Source organism: Mercenaria mercenaria, chromosome 4, assembly GCF_021730395.1.
Source record: "Mercenaria mercenaria strain notata chromosome 4, MADL_Memer_1, whole genome shotgun sequence".
NCBI classification, from domain to species: Eukaryota; Metazoa; Mollusca; class Bivalvia; order Venerida; family Veneridae; genus Mercenaria; species Mercenaria mercenaria.
This window is the reverse complement of record NC_069364.1, coordinates 40,606,931-40,622,866: the sequence shown is the minus strand read 5'-3', so window position 1 is coordinate 40,622,866 and position 15,936 is coordinate 40,606,931. Positions and strand designations below refer to the sequence as shown.

The 15,936-nt window shown below is 32.7% G+C and overlaps 1 protein-coding gene across 1 annotated transcript; it reads right to left on the bottom strand.

Moving 5' to 3' along the window:
- Nucleotides 1-3,965: 3,965 nt before the first annotated feature.
- LOC128556741 (receptor-type tyrosine-protein phosphatase O-like) lies at nt 3,966-15,546 on the bottom strand. The gene is made up of 9 exons (XM_053542404.1): nt 15,408-15,546; nt 14,607-14,697; nt 14,277-14,353; nt 13,942-14,076; nt 12,861-12,983; nt 11,423-11,583; nt 9,212-9,347; nt 6,566-6,647; nt 3,966-5,376 (listed from the first exon to the last, which is right to left on the bottom strand). The coding sequence occupies exons 1-9, from the start codon at nt 15,447-15,449 to the stop codon at nt 5,321-5,323; spliced, it is 903 nt and encodes a 300-aa protein (XP_053398379.1). The 5' UTR covers nt 15,450-15,546; the 3' UTR covers nt 3,966-5,320.
- Nucleotides 15,547-15,936: the final 390 nt, after the last annotated feature.

Here is a 15,936-nt window from a genome sequence, read left to right as displayed (position 1 = left end):
ATTAATTTGAAATGCTCCAGAAATCGTCAGACAAGTCTATTCTTAAGTTTCTAACATGTCAAGAGATTAGTTTTTTTCAAAATCATCCCATCGAACTAAATCCGCTCGACGTATCTCCTTTATTTACCATCATTCTTCCCATATCTCCCGTCATTCTTCCCATATCGCTCATACCTTCGAAATTGAAAGCGTCTCGTGAACCTCCCGCCCATCATGCCTTGTATCATTTTCCCATATCTCCGCTAAAACCAGCCATCATATTTCCAATTTCTCCGCCGGAGCCATCGATCATGTTTCCCATCATGCTTCCATAAAACCAAACCCTGAACCGCCCATGCCCCGCATTCCTTGCAGGACCCGCCTCTACCACCAGAATTACCACCGCGTCCTCCTCCAAAAGCTTCAGTTATTTCCAGTACCATTTTTGATATTGTACTGGCAGATGGTGGATTTGCGCCTTGACCAGTTCCACTTGAGGCCATGCTGGTGCCACTTTTAATTTGCGAGTACATCAATGTTATTGCATATTGTATCAAGATGTTTCTGCTTCCACAGGGAAACGAAATTGCCGGTTTTTACACACAGTTATAAGAAACTTATATAATGTATTTCAGAAAAGTAATCGAACACTATATTGAGCTGTCGATGGAAAAATGTTAGGGTAGATTACCAGGAAGCACAGAGAACCCCCAAACACAGCCATAGATCCATGCATCGCAAGGTAACAAAAAGAAGCTGTATCGTAAAAATAAAACACACAGGTTTCTTCAAAAATCCAACATGAGTACACTTTATTTATATGCAACATACAACAAGAGAGTCATGATGACCCTATATCGCTCACTTACGTTAAGTTCTTGTTTGAACAAATTTCTATAATAAAATTTAAAAACAAAATAAAAACTAGGTACGTAGGTCCTCTTTGCTGTAGCTACAAAAACAAACAAGTAGTTCATTAGATCAGGTTTAATATGGGTATTGAAATCTGTATCAGAAGTTATACACGTGAACCAAATTTCTATGCTGTACCTTCAAAAAGTAGGTCACCATATCAAGATTAAGACTATTCAAGATGAGTATTAAAATCTATCATAACGTTCTATGCTGTAACTTCAAAAACAAGAACGTAGGTCAGTAGGTCACGATTAAGACTATTCAAGATGAGTATTTAAATCTGTATCAAACGTTATGCATGTGGTCCAAATTTCTTTGCTGTAACTTCAAAAACAAGAAAGTAGGTCAGTATGTCTCTATTAAGACTACTGAAGATGAGAATTGAATCTATATCAACATCATTCAGGCAGTCCAAACCTCTTTGCTGTAGCTTCAAATACAAGAAAGTAGGTCATTAGGTCAGGGTTAAGAATATTAAAGATGATTATCAAAGACTGTATCAAACACTATACTTGTGTTCCAAATTTCATTGGCATTGCTTCAAAAACAAATAAGTCTATTAAGAAAAACAGACCATATTGCCTATATTAAACTCAGGGTCATGATTTGAACAATCTTGGTAGAGAACCAATAGAGCATTCCACATACCAAATATCTAAGATCTGGGCCTTATGGTTTCAGAAAAGAAATTTTTAAATATCAAAGGCCTAGGCCATGTGTTTTTGTGCAAGGATTTTCAAAGTTTTCCCCTATATAAGTTTATATAAACAAAGTGACCCCCATGGCGGGGCCATATTTAAACATAAGGAGATAATTTGAACAATATTGGTAGAGGACTACTAGATGATGCTATATAACAAATATCAAAGCCCTAGGCTCTTTGGTTTTGGACTAGAATATTTTCAAAGTTTTTCCCTAAATGAGTCTTTATAATCATGTGACCCATAGGGCTTGGTCATATTTGTCTATAGGGAGATAATTTGAACAATCTTGGTAGAAAACCACCGGATAATGCTACATACCAAATAGCAAAGTCCTAGGACCAGTGGTTTTCGACAAGAAGATTTGTAAAGTTTTCCTTTCAGTTGCCATGACAACCAGAATGCTGTATTAAATTCAATTCTTTGAACAACGTTTTAAGAAGACCATCAAAGGAACATCCCTGTGAAGTTTCATCAAAATGGGCCTGGTGATTTAGGAGATGTTGTTAAAGGAAAGTGTAGACGGACAGACGGACGCTGGACGGTGAGCGATTACAATAGCTCACCCGAGTACTTTTTGTATATGACACTGATACAAAAATCGGTAGGAATACTGAAGAGACTGTGGGAGCAGTTACCTTTTGAAATAATTTTTCTGTATTTTTAGTTATGGGAAATGAGTTTATCTGTCCGTCAAACTTTTGTAGGACATCAACTAATCAGCTATATCCATAATAAGCATTGTAAAGCATAGTAAGGTTAAAACGGACTGGTAACAAGGAAACTAAAGTATTCTTACGAATAGTACATTTTTGTGGATCAGCAAACAGCTATTTTATACTTTAATTTAATTAGAACAACCTCCTTCCTCATATCACTTCTATTATGATATACTGTGTTAGATAGTAGATCAGATATTGTAATAAGCAATTTTACCTGGTTGAAAAGACATCAACGTTACTGTGTATCATACACATGATACATTGCAGGAGAGTATAGGCCTTACGAAATCTAGAAGGAGGGATATTAGCGGCTAAATGCTATTTCTTGATGCTGTAGATTCAACTTTATTACCTTTCTTTCCTAATTTTGATGTAACTATAAATTGTTCAGTCGATTAATAACGCTCTTCATGGAGAAGATGCTGGTATAAATAGTGTGAACTTTTGAAAATATCTGGTTTGATTTGATTCAATAGTTTACCTTTTCTTATACACGTTGCTTTTCATTCAGTGAATTTAACTTAGTAACCATTCGGAAAAATTTAGTTCCGTTTGGTACATTTAATACAAAATGCAACAAAAATAATGGCAACAAATATTGATCACATATAATTATGTAAAAAGTGTTGATGATGTTAAGATTTTGTCTTTACAGTAAGTAATAATCACAAAATTTGTCTAGCATTTTTACTTTGTCGGTTTTTAAGAAAACGTCAATATTTTTCATAACTATTCATCCCTTCATTGAAATGCAGCAGTTTCGGGAGAGACGTTTTTCGAAATACTTCCATTCATTACACTCCCACAATGGTAATGTATTTCGAAATTTCAACGTGCATATGACAAAATTGCGGGTCGTACAATATTTTCCAGAACCAGGCATATTTTTTTTACCCTAAATATGACACTAACCCTTGAGATACGAGTCTGTGTTCACCTTGTTATGAAGAATATTTTTGTTATTTTTCTCCTAAGCCAGTTTATATTAATTGTTTAAATGTTTTAAGGTGAAATTATAAAACATTTTATATAATATTTGTAGCAAGTAAAATTATCATTTGATTCATGAAGACTATTTTCAAGTACATCGGGAATGGTTCCATGATTCTTAGGCATTAGTTACAAGGAAGATAAACGGCGTAACCACGACGGCCTTAAACTGAAAATAAAACAACATAAACGGACAAAAAATTTCATTCGAACATCGAAACTGACTTTAAGTGACATTTGGTCCACCTTGAAGAAATAAACACCCCGGTTGCCAGAACACACGATTAGATAGCAGCCAATTACCAGGGACATTCTTACAATCAATGGGTAACCATTCAAATCAGAAGGTCATATCTTAAAACGCAAGATCCTCATCGGACTGATGCATGAAAGAAAGAAATTGACCTAAAAAGGGTAATAACGGGCCTAATATATAAAGATGACAGTCAGAAATATTTTTGAATATATCTATGCCTGACTTTTAGGCTATAAATGTATAATTTAGTGCTTTTTAATCTTTTTTCTTCCATTATAGATATCAATATCTAAGATATATAAACATTATGAATCTTTGTGTGACATTAGTAATTCTATAAACATATGCCAAACTCCGGGACGCTTCTAAGACAATAGAAAAGATCGAGTAAAAAATGTCATTAAATGAATATATCAAAGAATAGTTATAAAATATTTAAATTGTACGTCACTGTAACAATGATTTTATACTAATTTTATCTCTCTTTTTTCTGAGAAGTTATAGCGGCAAGAAATTTGCGATTAGTATATATATTTACAGCAGACAACAAAATGGTTCAAACTTTATTTCGATTTCAACAAGAATGATTTCTATGATGCTATAGTGGATACATAGAGGATATTTGTTTGTTTTTAGTGAATATGGAATATATGGCGTATCGCGAGTGAAAATGTGAACATTTTCTCACTTTGAAGTGAGATGTATTCCATATTCACTCAAAACAAACAAATTTTCTTTTTACTTTATGCTTAATTACGTTGAGATTTTGCGACAAATGTTAATCTCAGCGCGGGAAACAGACGCGCGTAAACGAACATGATACCAGACGTGTTGTGGCGTTAGAAAGACGCACACGACATAATGTTCCATTTTATTTTATTGCTTGCTGCATAACGTTATGAAAATCTCATTAAGTAAAATAATTTGAATCGAGAATTAAACTATAAAGAACAAAGAGTGCAACTACAATTTTTCATCCTGTTTTAAGCAAATAATTAAAAATTTATACACAATGTGCTAGTAGATCGGCAAAGCTATATCATTTAAAGTGAGTGATATGCAGTGAGTGATATGGATTATATCTCACTGATAAAACACAGTATTTCATCAGTTAGCATAAAATAAAGAACACATAACAAATGCAAGTCAAGGAACGTTTGTATGAATGCTACGTTAGAAAATGAAAAAGAAAACGCAACAAATTAATCTAGCTATTACTAATATTAATTTTGTTTCCGATTACCTGATTGGTTTGATATGTAACATTTAAAAGAAAATGGAAAATATGCAATCTGTGAATTTTACTTCCTGATAGTATAATTTATTTATACCATAAAAATATAGTCGGTATTTCTACGTGAATAGATAGTAATACATTGTAAAATCAAGATATAAATATAAGTGAAAAAACAAAACAAAACAAACAGTTTAGATGCATGTTAAGATAGAACGATGTTATGTATACGACATTGATTGATGAGAAAATGGTCATCACATAATGACATGTAAATTTTATGAAACTTATCAAGAAGGATCTATAGAAGAATACTTGTGAACTGCGAAAAGGTTACTCTATAAGGTCCCTATAAGCTTTCAAGCACACGGCACACAATGATAAAAATGTCAAATAAGGCAATATAGAATTTTGTGTCTGTCAATTACATGTTTCAAATATAATAACATAGCATACATGTATACAGCGTATCTAGTTGAATAACATGTCCTTTATATGTTCCTCCTCAATCCTTCTGATTTCCTTAATTTTCATAGATATTTTCTTCTTGCGCTCGGAATGCTGTATTCACATATATGTCTACAACAGAAAAATATAGTAATGTATTAAGAAACTAATACACGTATCACGTTTTCTTACACAATGTCACACATCCTTGAGAATATGGTTTCAAAACATGTAAAGCTCATGCACTAAGTTCTGCATCAATACATGCCATTTAATTTCTGTATGGATAAACTTTCGGCGATCAAGTTTGTTTTTGCCCATATACTTTGTATGTATGATTAAATTGCAGTTAAACAATCAACGTAATCACTACTCTTTCTGAAAAAAAAGTTCCATTCATACGTGTTTTTAAAAATGTCTTAAGTGTACAAGTTTTTACAAAATGCTTTTATTAAAATAATGCAGATTTTAGAATGTTCCAGAAATTGTAATAATTAGAGTGAAAGTCTGAACAGATAAGAAGCATCTAGCTCAAAACATGCCACACTTTTACAAATGGCATCATTATTAGATTTTTGACAGCTAACTTTTCAGTAATAAGATTCATAACGTCAGTAAATTTCTAAATTAACCTTTTGCATGATCCTTCATTTTTTTTTCAGGAATACACATGTACACAGTAACATCTTTTTCAGAATATATTTTGTTTGTTTTTCGACCTCTCTTTGTATAATATCCCCGTTTGATGTTCTTTCTTTCAAATATTTCTGATCATTTATCAATTGCAATAAACTTGGGGACTGACAATAACAAGTAGAAAAAAAAACAGAGGAAAAATAGAATCTGAAAATATTATGACAGTTTAATATCACCCACTGACCAAGTGTGTTTTAAAAAGGAATTTAACTTTCAATTATTACACAGATATGGTAAAATCAACGTCATATAGTAAAAGTGTTATTTTGGAATTTTCTGTCCGAAGTGTTTTTTACAAGCAGCAGTCATTTTTACTCTTTATACATAATTTCATTTTACAATCCCATTGTGAACTGAGAGATGTTTAAGCTTCTAGTTTAGACATAAATCTTAAACAGAATTCTGTTTCTTTTATAGACAAAGAGACGTGTGTGCATAAATCTCCTGCATACACGGTTCTTGACTTTATGCATTTAAAAGAACTTGTCGCTATGAAAATCGTGTCTTCATACATAAGACGTTTTATAACTTTTCGTTTTATTATGACATAAACGTTTAGAAGCAAATCTCGATAAATTACTATAAATAGCTTACTATATCTAAGACAAATACATAATTTACATACGTTCATCTTCATTTCCGTCTTCTTCCTCTTTATCAGTTGTAATGAACGCTTTCAGGCACTCATGGATGTAAATATACTGATCCTTGAAACATATAAGTTTAATTTTCATAAAAAGATCATTTTTTTCAGTCAGTGAAAATGTACACATAGCTAAACAGGCCATAAAATAATATGTCAGTGTAAGTAAATCACTTTCATAAAGTAAGTTTTGGAATATGAACTCACTGTTGTTAATATTTCTGACCCTGTAGGTCTCGGAGTACAGTCAACGTTTTTTAACAACAGAATTCGGGTTCCGATGTTGCTCATTTTACTACCTGTCATGAACAGGAACGAGTCTGTTATTATATAGTTTGGTTGCGTGCTGTGTTTCAAAAGGATCTTCTTTTATTTCACCTTTTATCTGTGTTTTAATTGAAATAATCGGTATTGACTTATCATTTCTGTAGTGTTTTTGGTCAAATACATGTCCACACGATTTGATAATGAACCCCTCTTCTCTAAACGGTGTGTCGATGCTCTCTAGCAAATACTTTTACTCACTACATTTGTCAATTAATTCCATGTAGTTCTCCCAAAACCGCTACAGTTATCATATATATTTTTTTTCAAAAGCTCCCAAACTGTACTTAACACCATGGTATGCATCAGTAATGTAATATAATGAAAATTACAAAATAGGAAGCCAAGACAGGACCAACTGTGATGCCAAGAATACGCTCAAAGATTTTAAATTACCAGAATTATCTTTTTCCATATTGATTTGTTTAAATCAGAACTTTTATCGCAGAACCGTTTTTCTTTACTTTAAACCATTTCTATACATGCAAGAACAATAATAGTATTAATATCCTTGTCTGATTCACAAATTAATCAGCCTTACCGTGGTATCGTTATGGGGTAATAAAAATTCAAACATTGTTTATACATGATTGTTAATTCCGTGGCTTTTCATTTCTAGGACAAGAATGAATATCTCCATTATGTTTAACATAAGTATTAATTATGTTGCACATGTGTCTGAATCATGAAAAATATTTAGGTTTAAACATATACGCTATTATATCCGAAACAGCAGAGGAACTCCAATACGGTCTAGAGGTGTTAAAGGAATATTGCGACAAATGGAAACTTACTGTAAATGCAAATAAAACAAAAGTTATGGTTTTTAGAAAAGGGGGAAAATATAAAAGAAATCTTAGATTTGTTTATGGAGATGCAGAAAATGAAATAGTTAGTACATTCACATATTTAGGAGTAGTTTTTACTACAGGCGGATCATTTTCAAAAACTTATGAAGCTCTAGCAGGTCAGGCACTAAAGGCAATGCTAAAAATGTATATACAGCATTTCAATAATTTTTCAGTAACACACACACCAGACCTTTTCGATAATCTAATTATACCAATTTTAAACTATGGTTGTGAGGTATGGGGCTTTAAAGAATCAAAGAAGTTAGAAAATATTCATTTGCAGTTTTGCAAAAATCTATTAGGCGTACGGTTACAAACACAAAATTCGTTTATATATGGAAAGTTAGGAAGAGAACCTTTAATAATATAATAACATAGACTGTATCAGATAACAAAGTTTTGGCTTAAAATATTGAAGTCGGAAAGAAACCGATATATTAGAAAAGTTTATGACATGATGAAATTTCAAATGGAACTTTAACCAAATTATAATTGTTGGGCAAATCAGTCAAATCATTATTAGAGCAATTAGGATTTTATTATGTTTGGTTAAATCAAGGAGTAGAAAATGAAACTTTATTTTTACTTAGCTTCAAACAAAGAATAGGAGATAATTTCATGCAACACTGGAATGAATCTTTAGAAAATTCTTCAAGAGCTTCTTCTAACAAACTCTTTTCAACCTTTGGTTTTAAGTCTTATTTAGATAATGTTTATATAATGAAATTTAGAATAGCATTCACACGACTGAGATTGAGGACGAATTTTCCTTTTTCTAGAATGTAAATTATATAAAGATCTTAAAGCGAAGTATATCCATAAATATTACTGGAAAAAACCCAAACATAAAATGTACAGAACTGTTATCAATTGAAAACATTTCGACCTTGAAAAAACTGTCCACCTTTGTATACAGGGCTTTTGAACTTCGTAAAACTATTTATTACCCTTAACACTTTTCTCCTCTATGACATTTTATCCAGATAATTACATGTTATGTAGGTTCCCACTTAATGATAACGAGTTAGGTATGTAGTTGATTTGTTCAGTGAGTTATATGTCAACTAACAGAACTGTTTATTATTAAGATAATTGTTTAAAAATATGTCGGATTGCTTAGATATACATCTTAGTTTATGTGTATATGTAAAACCACTTATTTTATACACCGCCATTCACATTACTATTTAAATGTTATATGATTATATGTTATATGTGAACTCATGTGTTTGTAGCCTTTTGTTAATAAACTATCTATCTATCTATCTATACATCATATTGATCTACGATATGCTGTTACATATAGTGTGAGTGTCATACTAAGTCTTTTGTCCCTCAATTCAAGGGCAAGACTGAATATAGCCCTATCTCTTTTTGTACCATGCCAATGGGACAAGATTGAAAATATCGACCTCGTAATGATATCTGAGATATAGAAACAAGCAGTATTTACCTCTGTTTGTACCATATTGAGTCTATGGTTCCTCATTTCTAGGACAAGATTGAATATGTCAACCTCGTCGTGATCTCTGATATGTTGTAACAAGTAATCAACAGCTATAAATGTCCCTGTACGTCCTACACCGGCACTGTGATATACAACAAAACTGATTAATTAATAGTTTTAAAATTGGTTACACTGTGACTTACTATCATCTATTTCATGTATCATCATACAATATATGTACTGTATTCAGTCGAAATCTAGAAATCATGTAGGTGTCACTGTAGAAATTAGAATGATCAGACTACTCATATCATTATCTTCCTTAATAAGTACTAGTATGCTAAAATATTGATCGTGTACGACAGTCATTACTTATATTAAAACCTGTAAATACATTAAACAATTATTCTTGTTTTGCATTTATGAACTACCAATATTAGACGAGTTTAAGTTATTTTGAAAAATTACTACTTAAAGGCGAGTCGTCTTTTGCTCGGCAACTAAAGAAAGTGGTCCACTGACCTCGAAGTTCTCACCTTTAAAAGGCTTCAAGTGTTGTTGTATAACATGGTACATGTGCAGAGTTACGTTTATATAAATATCAAGGCTCTAGCTATTATGGATTCAGAGAAGAAAGTATTCAAATTTACTTTTATATTTAGCCAATATTATGTACATGTCACACACATGAGCATGGCCATTTTTGAACCTAAGACAACAATTGGAATAATTACGGTTAACAGTCACACCCTGATTTCACACGCCAAATATCCAAGAAACATTCTGTGTTAAATTGTTTAAAAATATGGCCAGCTGTTTTTGACAAGGACATTTTTAAATTTTCTTACATATACATGGCGGCCCTGTTTATGATACATTATGCAAGGCCCATTTATGTGAAATTATTTTAAAATCAGGAAAGTAGTTTCTTACAGGATTTTTTCAAAGTTTTTATTATATAAATATAGGAAAAGTGACCATTACCTCTGGCGGTCATGTTTTTTTTGACGAATCAGAATAATTTGTTCCATCTTTGTAAAAGGGCACACAAGAAGAAATTGTGTGATCTAATTTTAAAGTCGTACAAACAGTTTCATACAAGAATATTTTTAGTTATAGATCTAAATACGTCTACAGTCTTGGTAGAAAGTCGCACAAAAACAACTTGTGTGATATTATTTTAAAACCAGGCCAGCAGTTTCAGATAAAAATTATACCTACTGGTAATGTATAAAGGGAAAGGTGAACACGTCCTCTCGCGGCAATGTTTTTAAATGGATCGGAATAAATTGAACAATCTTAGTAGACGGTCACACAAGGACTATCTGTGTAAACTTTTTTAAAATCGGGCAAGCATTTTCACACAAGCAGATTCTTCATGTTTCTACCATATACACATAAGGAAAAGAGACCATTCCCCCGGCAGTCACGTTTTTGACGAATTTAAATAAGTCGAACAATCTTGGTAGAAGGTTACATAAGAAACATTTCTGTGAAATTATTTCAAAATCGGACCAGCGGTTTAGGAAATGTCGTTTGATATTTTTTCGATTTTTAACTCTGGAGGCCTCTATTTGCAACCCAGCATAAACGTTTGAAAAAGTTGGTAGAAGACCACCAAAAGAATATTCAGGCCAAGGTTTATCAAAATCCATTCAGTGCTTTCGGGGGGAGATGTCGTTTAAAGGAATTGTTGACGACAGACGGACGCAAGCACACGAGACGGACGGCGTGATCAAAATAGCTCAACACGATCACTTCATGCTAAGGTGAGCTGTTCACAAAGTAGTGAGTATGAACACATTTTCCTCCGAGTGCAATTTCTATTTTACATTACCTTTTATCTGAAGGAATTTGATGAAAGTATGAGCAATTAGACTCTTAGATATGTTTCATATATCACATTTTCTTGACATCTAATCGGCTTTTAAGGTAGTTCATGCTCGTACAAAGTCTATTATGCTATTGCAATTAAATAAAGTCGAGAAAAGGCTTTAAATGCAAATTGGGGAGCTTATGGATACAATAAATATAAATACAATGTAACGCAAAGAAGAGAATATCAAATGCAATTATACCTTTGGAGCAGGTACAAATTGGGCATGTGGCAATGATTATTTTAAGCATCCATTAAACTATCTGCAAGGTTTACATTTTGGCTACTTTTTAAAACGAATTTTTGTATTTGCATGTCAGGCCCTAAAAAGTATCAATTACCTGCAGTGCACTACCGTCGGTCCTGATGTTGTTTTCTTTTCTCGATTTGTATACTCCCGGACAGCTTTCACAAATGCGAGCAATAATTCTGGAGTTTCGGGACAACCCATATCCGGCCATTTTAGGTAACTAAAGTGTCTGACCATTTTCCGCTCCTTTTTCTAGAAAGCATGCAAAGATGAATGTACAAAGTTCCAATTAAAAGTAGTAACAAGTACGTACACTTTAGAATAGTGATATAATAACGCGCTATGCGTTTTAGATACAAATACATGCTTACATGGATATAAAAACGGCCATTATAGTAAGTTTCTATAGTTTCTACTAATGGCATCCAACATAATGAGCTAGTGTCTAGTAAGCGTTGTTGGCAAAAACTTGTATTTATTCGAGTTCTCTACAAAACGAATAAAATTCATGCATGCATCTGAACGAAAATTGATACATTTTCTATCATGCAGTTTACCTGCAATGTACCAATAACGGTCCTTTACAAAAGTGCGGCCAATACTGCCGAACCATCAAGATGAAGTTTATAACTAGCCAGATTTTACCTGGGCATATATCCGGCTATTGTAGAAAATTGAAATGTTTAATTTTCTTCATTTTTGTGTCCTGTGGAGAATATTTCTAAAGATTGGAAGAAGAAGGACCCATAATCGCAATATGAGTATCAATAGAATTATATCTGACATTGCGCTAGAAGTTGATGTAGAAGAAGTTTGGCGTAATTATTTATTAAGGCTTTCATTTCAAAATTCAAACAAACAAGGAATTTTCTGTTTTAGAATTTAGCAATACATAATACATTCAATTTTATTTATATAAGACTATTGCTACAGCGAATGTAATGCATACAGGTAGGGTTAAGTATCAAAATTTCTATGCCTACGTTGAATTTAGTAAAATGTGTAAAACACAAATTTTATCCAAGTACGATGAATAAAAAACGTTGTTTTTTTTTCAATGGTCAGCTGATATCTAAAGTATCATTTTATTTTAATAATGTTTGAACTAATATCTAAATAAAACTTTCTATTTTGAAGAGCTGATGCGAGGTAGTTTTTACCTACATGTTACATACCGATTAAAGTTTCAAAGGAACTTTATCAACAAGTTGCGATGGAAAATAGTAAGCACAGGCACATATCTAACGTGCTTTTCGTACTTTACCATATGCCATAATATTCTTATTTGTTACATAACAATACACTTTATGCAGATTTTCTGAATTGCGCAATACATTTCACTGACTGGCTATTACATATTTTGATATTTTGCCTAGTAATAAAACTACTGCATGTTAGAAGTATTTAAATTCATATTATATTTTCATACATACAAAATATTAAAGTTACATGACAGATTCAACCTCGATCTCAGACAAGTGAACGGACACGTTTGACAGAAAAAGCATATAGCAACTTCGTAAACTTACCAGTTTTACTTCAAATATCTTGATTATATAGTCTGACAGAGCAGATTCTGATTGAAGGGATACAACCAAATCACCGTAGAACACTGGTTCCCCAAGGTTCGGCCAGTACTTATCACACTTGTGCTGAAATTATTTTAACATGTCCTTAAGAAATAGAATTACTTTAATTTTAAACACCACAAACCTCACCAAAATCTAGAAATTGATATTGTGGCATTTAGTGGAAATATGTTTGCTTATTGACAGTACAGTGCTCCCTCTCTATGTACAGCTGCCCTCTGAACGACAATTCCCTCCTATCAACAACGCTTGCTACTGACTCCAAAAAATATGCTTATTGTAATTTTTTTTACTTCTCCACAACAACTCCCCCTGAACAACAACCAAAGTTTCCGTCTCACAAAGGTTATTGTTGTAGAGAGGGAGCACTGTATCTTATTTTCATGAAAACATGTGCATAATACTCAATATGAATGTACTCAACGACTTGCAGTTTCAACTTTCTTGCTCAAAAACATGAACTTTAAATGATCAAAGAAAGAAAAAAACCAATGTTCTTGGGTCTCTTGCGTGCGACATGCAGTCTTGTCGTACAATATAGTTGTAATACATATAGCAGTTAAAATTAAGACACAAAGTGGCTGGAGGCCCGCCCGCTTAGCTTAGTAGATAAGAGCGTCGGTCTACGGATCGCGGGGTCGCGAGTTCGATCCTCGGGCGGGGCGCATGTTCCCCGTGTCTATAAACGATATTGTGTCTGAAATCATTAGTCCTCCACCTCTGATTCATGTAGGGAAGTTGGCAGTTACTTGCGAAGAACAGGTATGTACTGGTACAGAATCCAGGAACACTGGTTAGATTAACAGCGCGCCGTTACATGACTGAAATACTGTTGAAAAATGTCGTTACACCCAAAACAAACAAACAAACAAAGTGGCTGGTCTAATTAATAATATATAACGAACTCAATCAAAGATGGACGACATTGCTATTATTGCATTCTCTGTTTGAGACAAGAACATCTATGGGCAATGCATCGGTGTTTGAATATGTTTTGTCCATGTCTAAATTTCAAACTTACCCGTCTGTTTTCCGTAAGCTTTGTCAACATTACAATTGTATCTACGTTTTGTTCCCAAATCATTCGCCAAAAATCATCCAAAGTTGCTCGCATTGCACCTTGGGTTGCAATATATTCTCTTCGAGAATTATATCCCTTCAAACAAAAAAAATTCATATACATGTATGAAAATGGCATAGCGTTATTTTATGAATACCCCCTGATAAAGGAATATTTGACTTTGTATGTACCTTTTACCACAGAATCGGATACAAACTGATGGTATAATGAAACAATGTAACAATTTAACATAATTTAGTGTCATATACGGGCATCATTAAAGTAAGACTATTTACAGGAATGTAGTTTGCGTTGATGTAGTCAGATCCTTCTATGTCATCAGATGGTCGTAGTTTTACTCTAGAGTGATCAACTGAAATGGAAGAAAGAAACGTAATATCAAAACTGTGCTTGAGTTATCTCACCTAAATAAGTCACATATATGCTGAAATAATTTTGTTTAGTGACTTTGTCATGTATTTGAAAATAGTTTGTTATATCTTAAACACATATCTTAATTGATATTTTAAGCTTTGACCAACATTTTCTAGACAAAACACATGTCTAAACAAAATTTATATGATACGTTAAATGGCATGATGAAATACCTTCAATATAGTACTCACAAGGAAGAATATTTGTATATCTGTTTTTAGGTCTGCAACACTGCTGCTCAGCTGCCGTCTTTGGGTGACTCGGACTTTTTTCTTTCAGCACCTTAAAGTTTAATAAATAAATTTTAAAACATTCTAAACCTAGAACTTAACATAAGACGACCTCGCATAACCTTAATAGTTTAGATAACCGTTGTCTTAATAGAAATCCAGAAGAAAAATCATGTATAAACAATGCAATTCACGCGCTGTCAATACATGGTCTTTTTTTAAAAATGCTGAGCCAGGGCAATATATTCATTCTTGTGTCCTTGTTTACTCTGTTTCGAACTGGGCTTTAAAAAAGCAGTACGTAGATAACCGCGAGCGCATTGAATCGCATGTAATTTATTCATTTGTTTATTTCAATAATCATATTAACGATTTTTGGAAGTATCAATCGGTCTCTTTCTAATATTACAAAAAGTTATATAAATATTGGAAGCAGGTGAACACGTTTAAAAAACGGTTCATAGTCATAGTGTTTGCCAAGTTTGAACAAAATCAGAATACTGTTACCTCGGCACCCAGGATTAGCATACTCGGTTAAAATAATTTTAAAAAAGAACTTGAGGTTCTCGAAATGGAAAGTTGAAGTAGTAATAATTATACCTAAATTAGGCATTCAAGTATAGAATTTCTGTCTACTATCTTATTGTTCTCAACAATCAGGTATGTTTATTATAAAGCACATTGCTTAATGAAGTATGTATTTCCATAATCAAATTTTACTTTGTGGGAGCTAAGCAAACAAATAAAAGAATTTTATCAAACCTTATAGGCATCTGCGAAAAGCAGATCCTCATCTTTGTGCATCTTTTCAACAGCATCGGGAAATTCACTTAGCTTGATTGGCCCTTGCCTAAAAATTAATATCAATTAAATGAAGCAAAAATAGAATTGCCGGAAGCACTGGATAAAACTATATACATGCATGTGGACACAACAATTTGGATACACACAATCAGTATGCATATTCTGTTGTAAGCTGTTGTACCATTGCTAAATCGAAAAGATACTGGTCAGTAAAATATCCTTCAAAATCCTACATAATTTCAAAATGAGCAATTATTTGGTTTATGCAGTCAGTACGTACTTTTTTCTACGTTACATACTACTTTACCACATAATTGACAAACTCTAGTTTAATTTTTTAAAAAATGCTTAGGAGAAAAATATATATCTATATGTAATTTCAATAAAGCATTCTTTCCCTGTTATATCGTTAAACATTATACAGTGTTGACTCGTAATGAAACTCTCCTTTCTTTTAAAAAACAAAACAAAAACAAAAAACAACAAC

What these genes read in the sequence shown, in the direction of transcription:
- LOC128556741 (XM_053542404.1), bottom strand. Translation starts at nt 15,449, where the DNA reads ATGCACAAAGATGAGGATCTGCTTTTCGCAGATGCCTATAAG. An exon ending in AGATATTTGAAGTAAAACTG is followed by an intron (nt 11,584 to 12,860) that starts GTAAGTTTACGA and finishes CATGCTTTCTAG; the next exon opens with AAAAAGGAGCGGAAAATGGT. An exon ending in TCAATATGGTACAAACAGAG is followed by an intron (nt 6,648 to 9,211) that starts GTAAATACTGCT and finishes ATATGTTTCAAG; the next exon opens with GATCAGTATATTTACATCCA.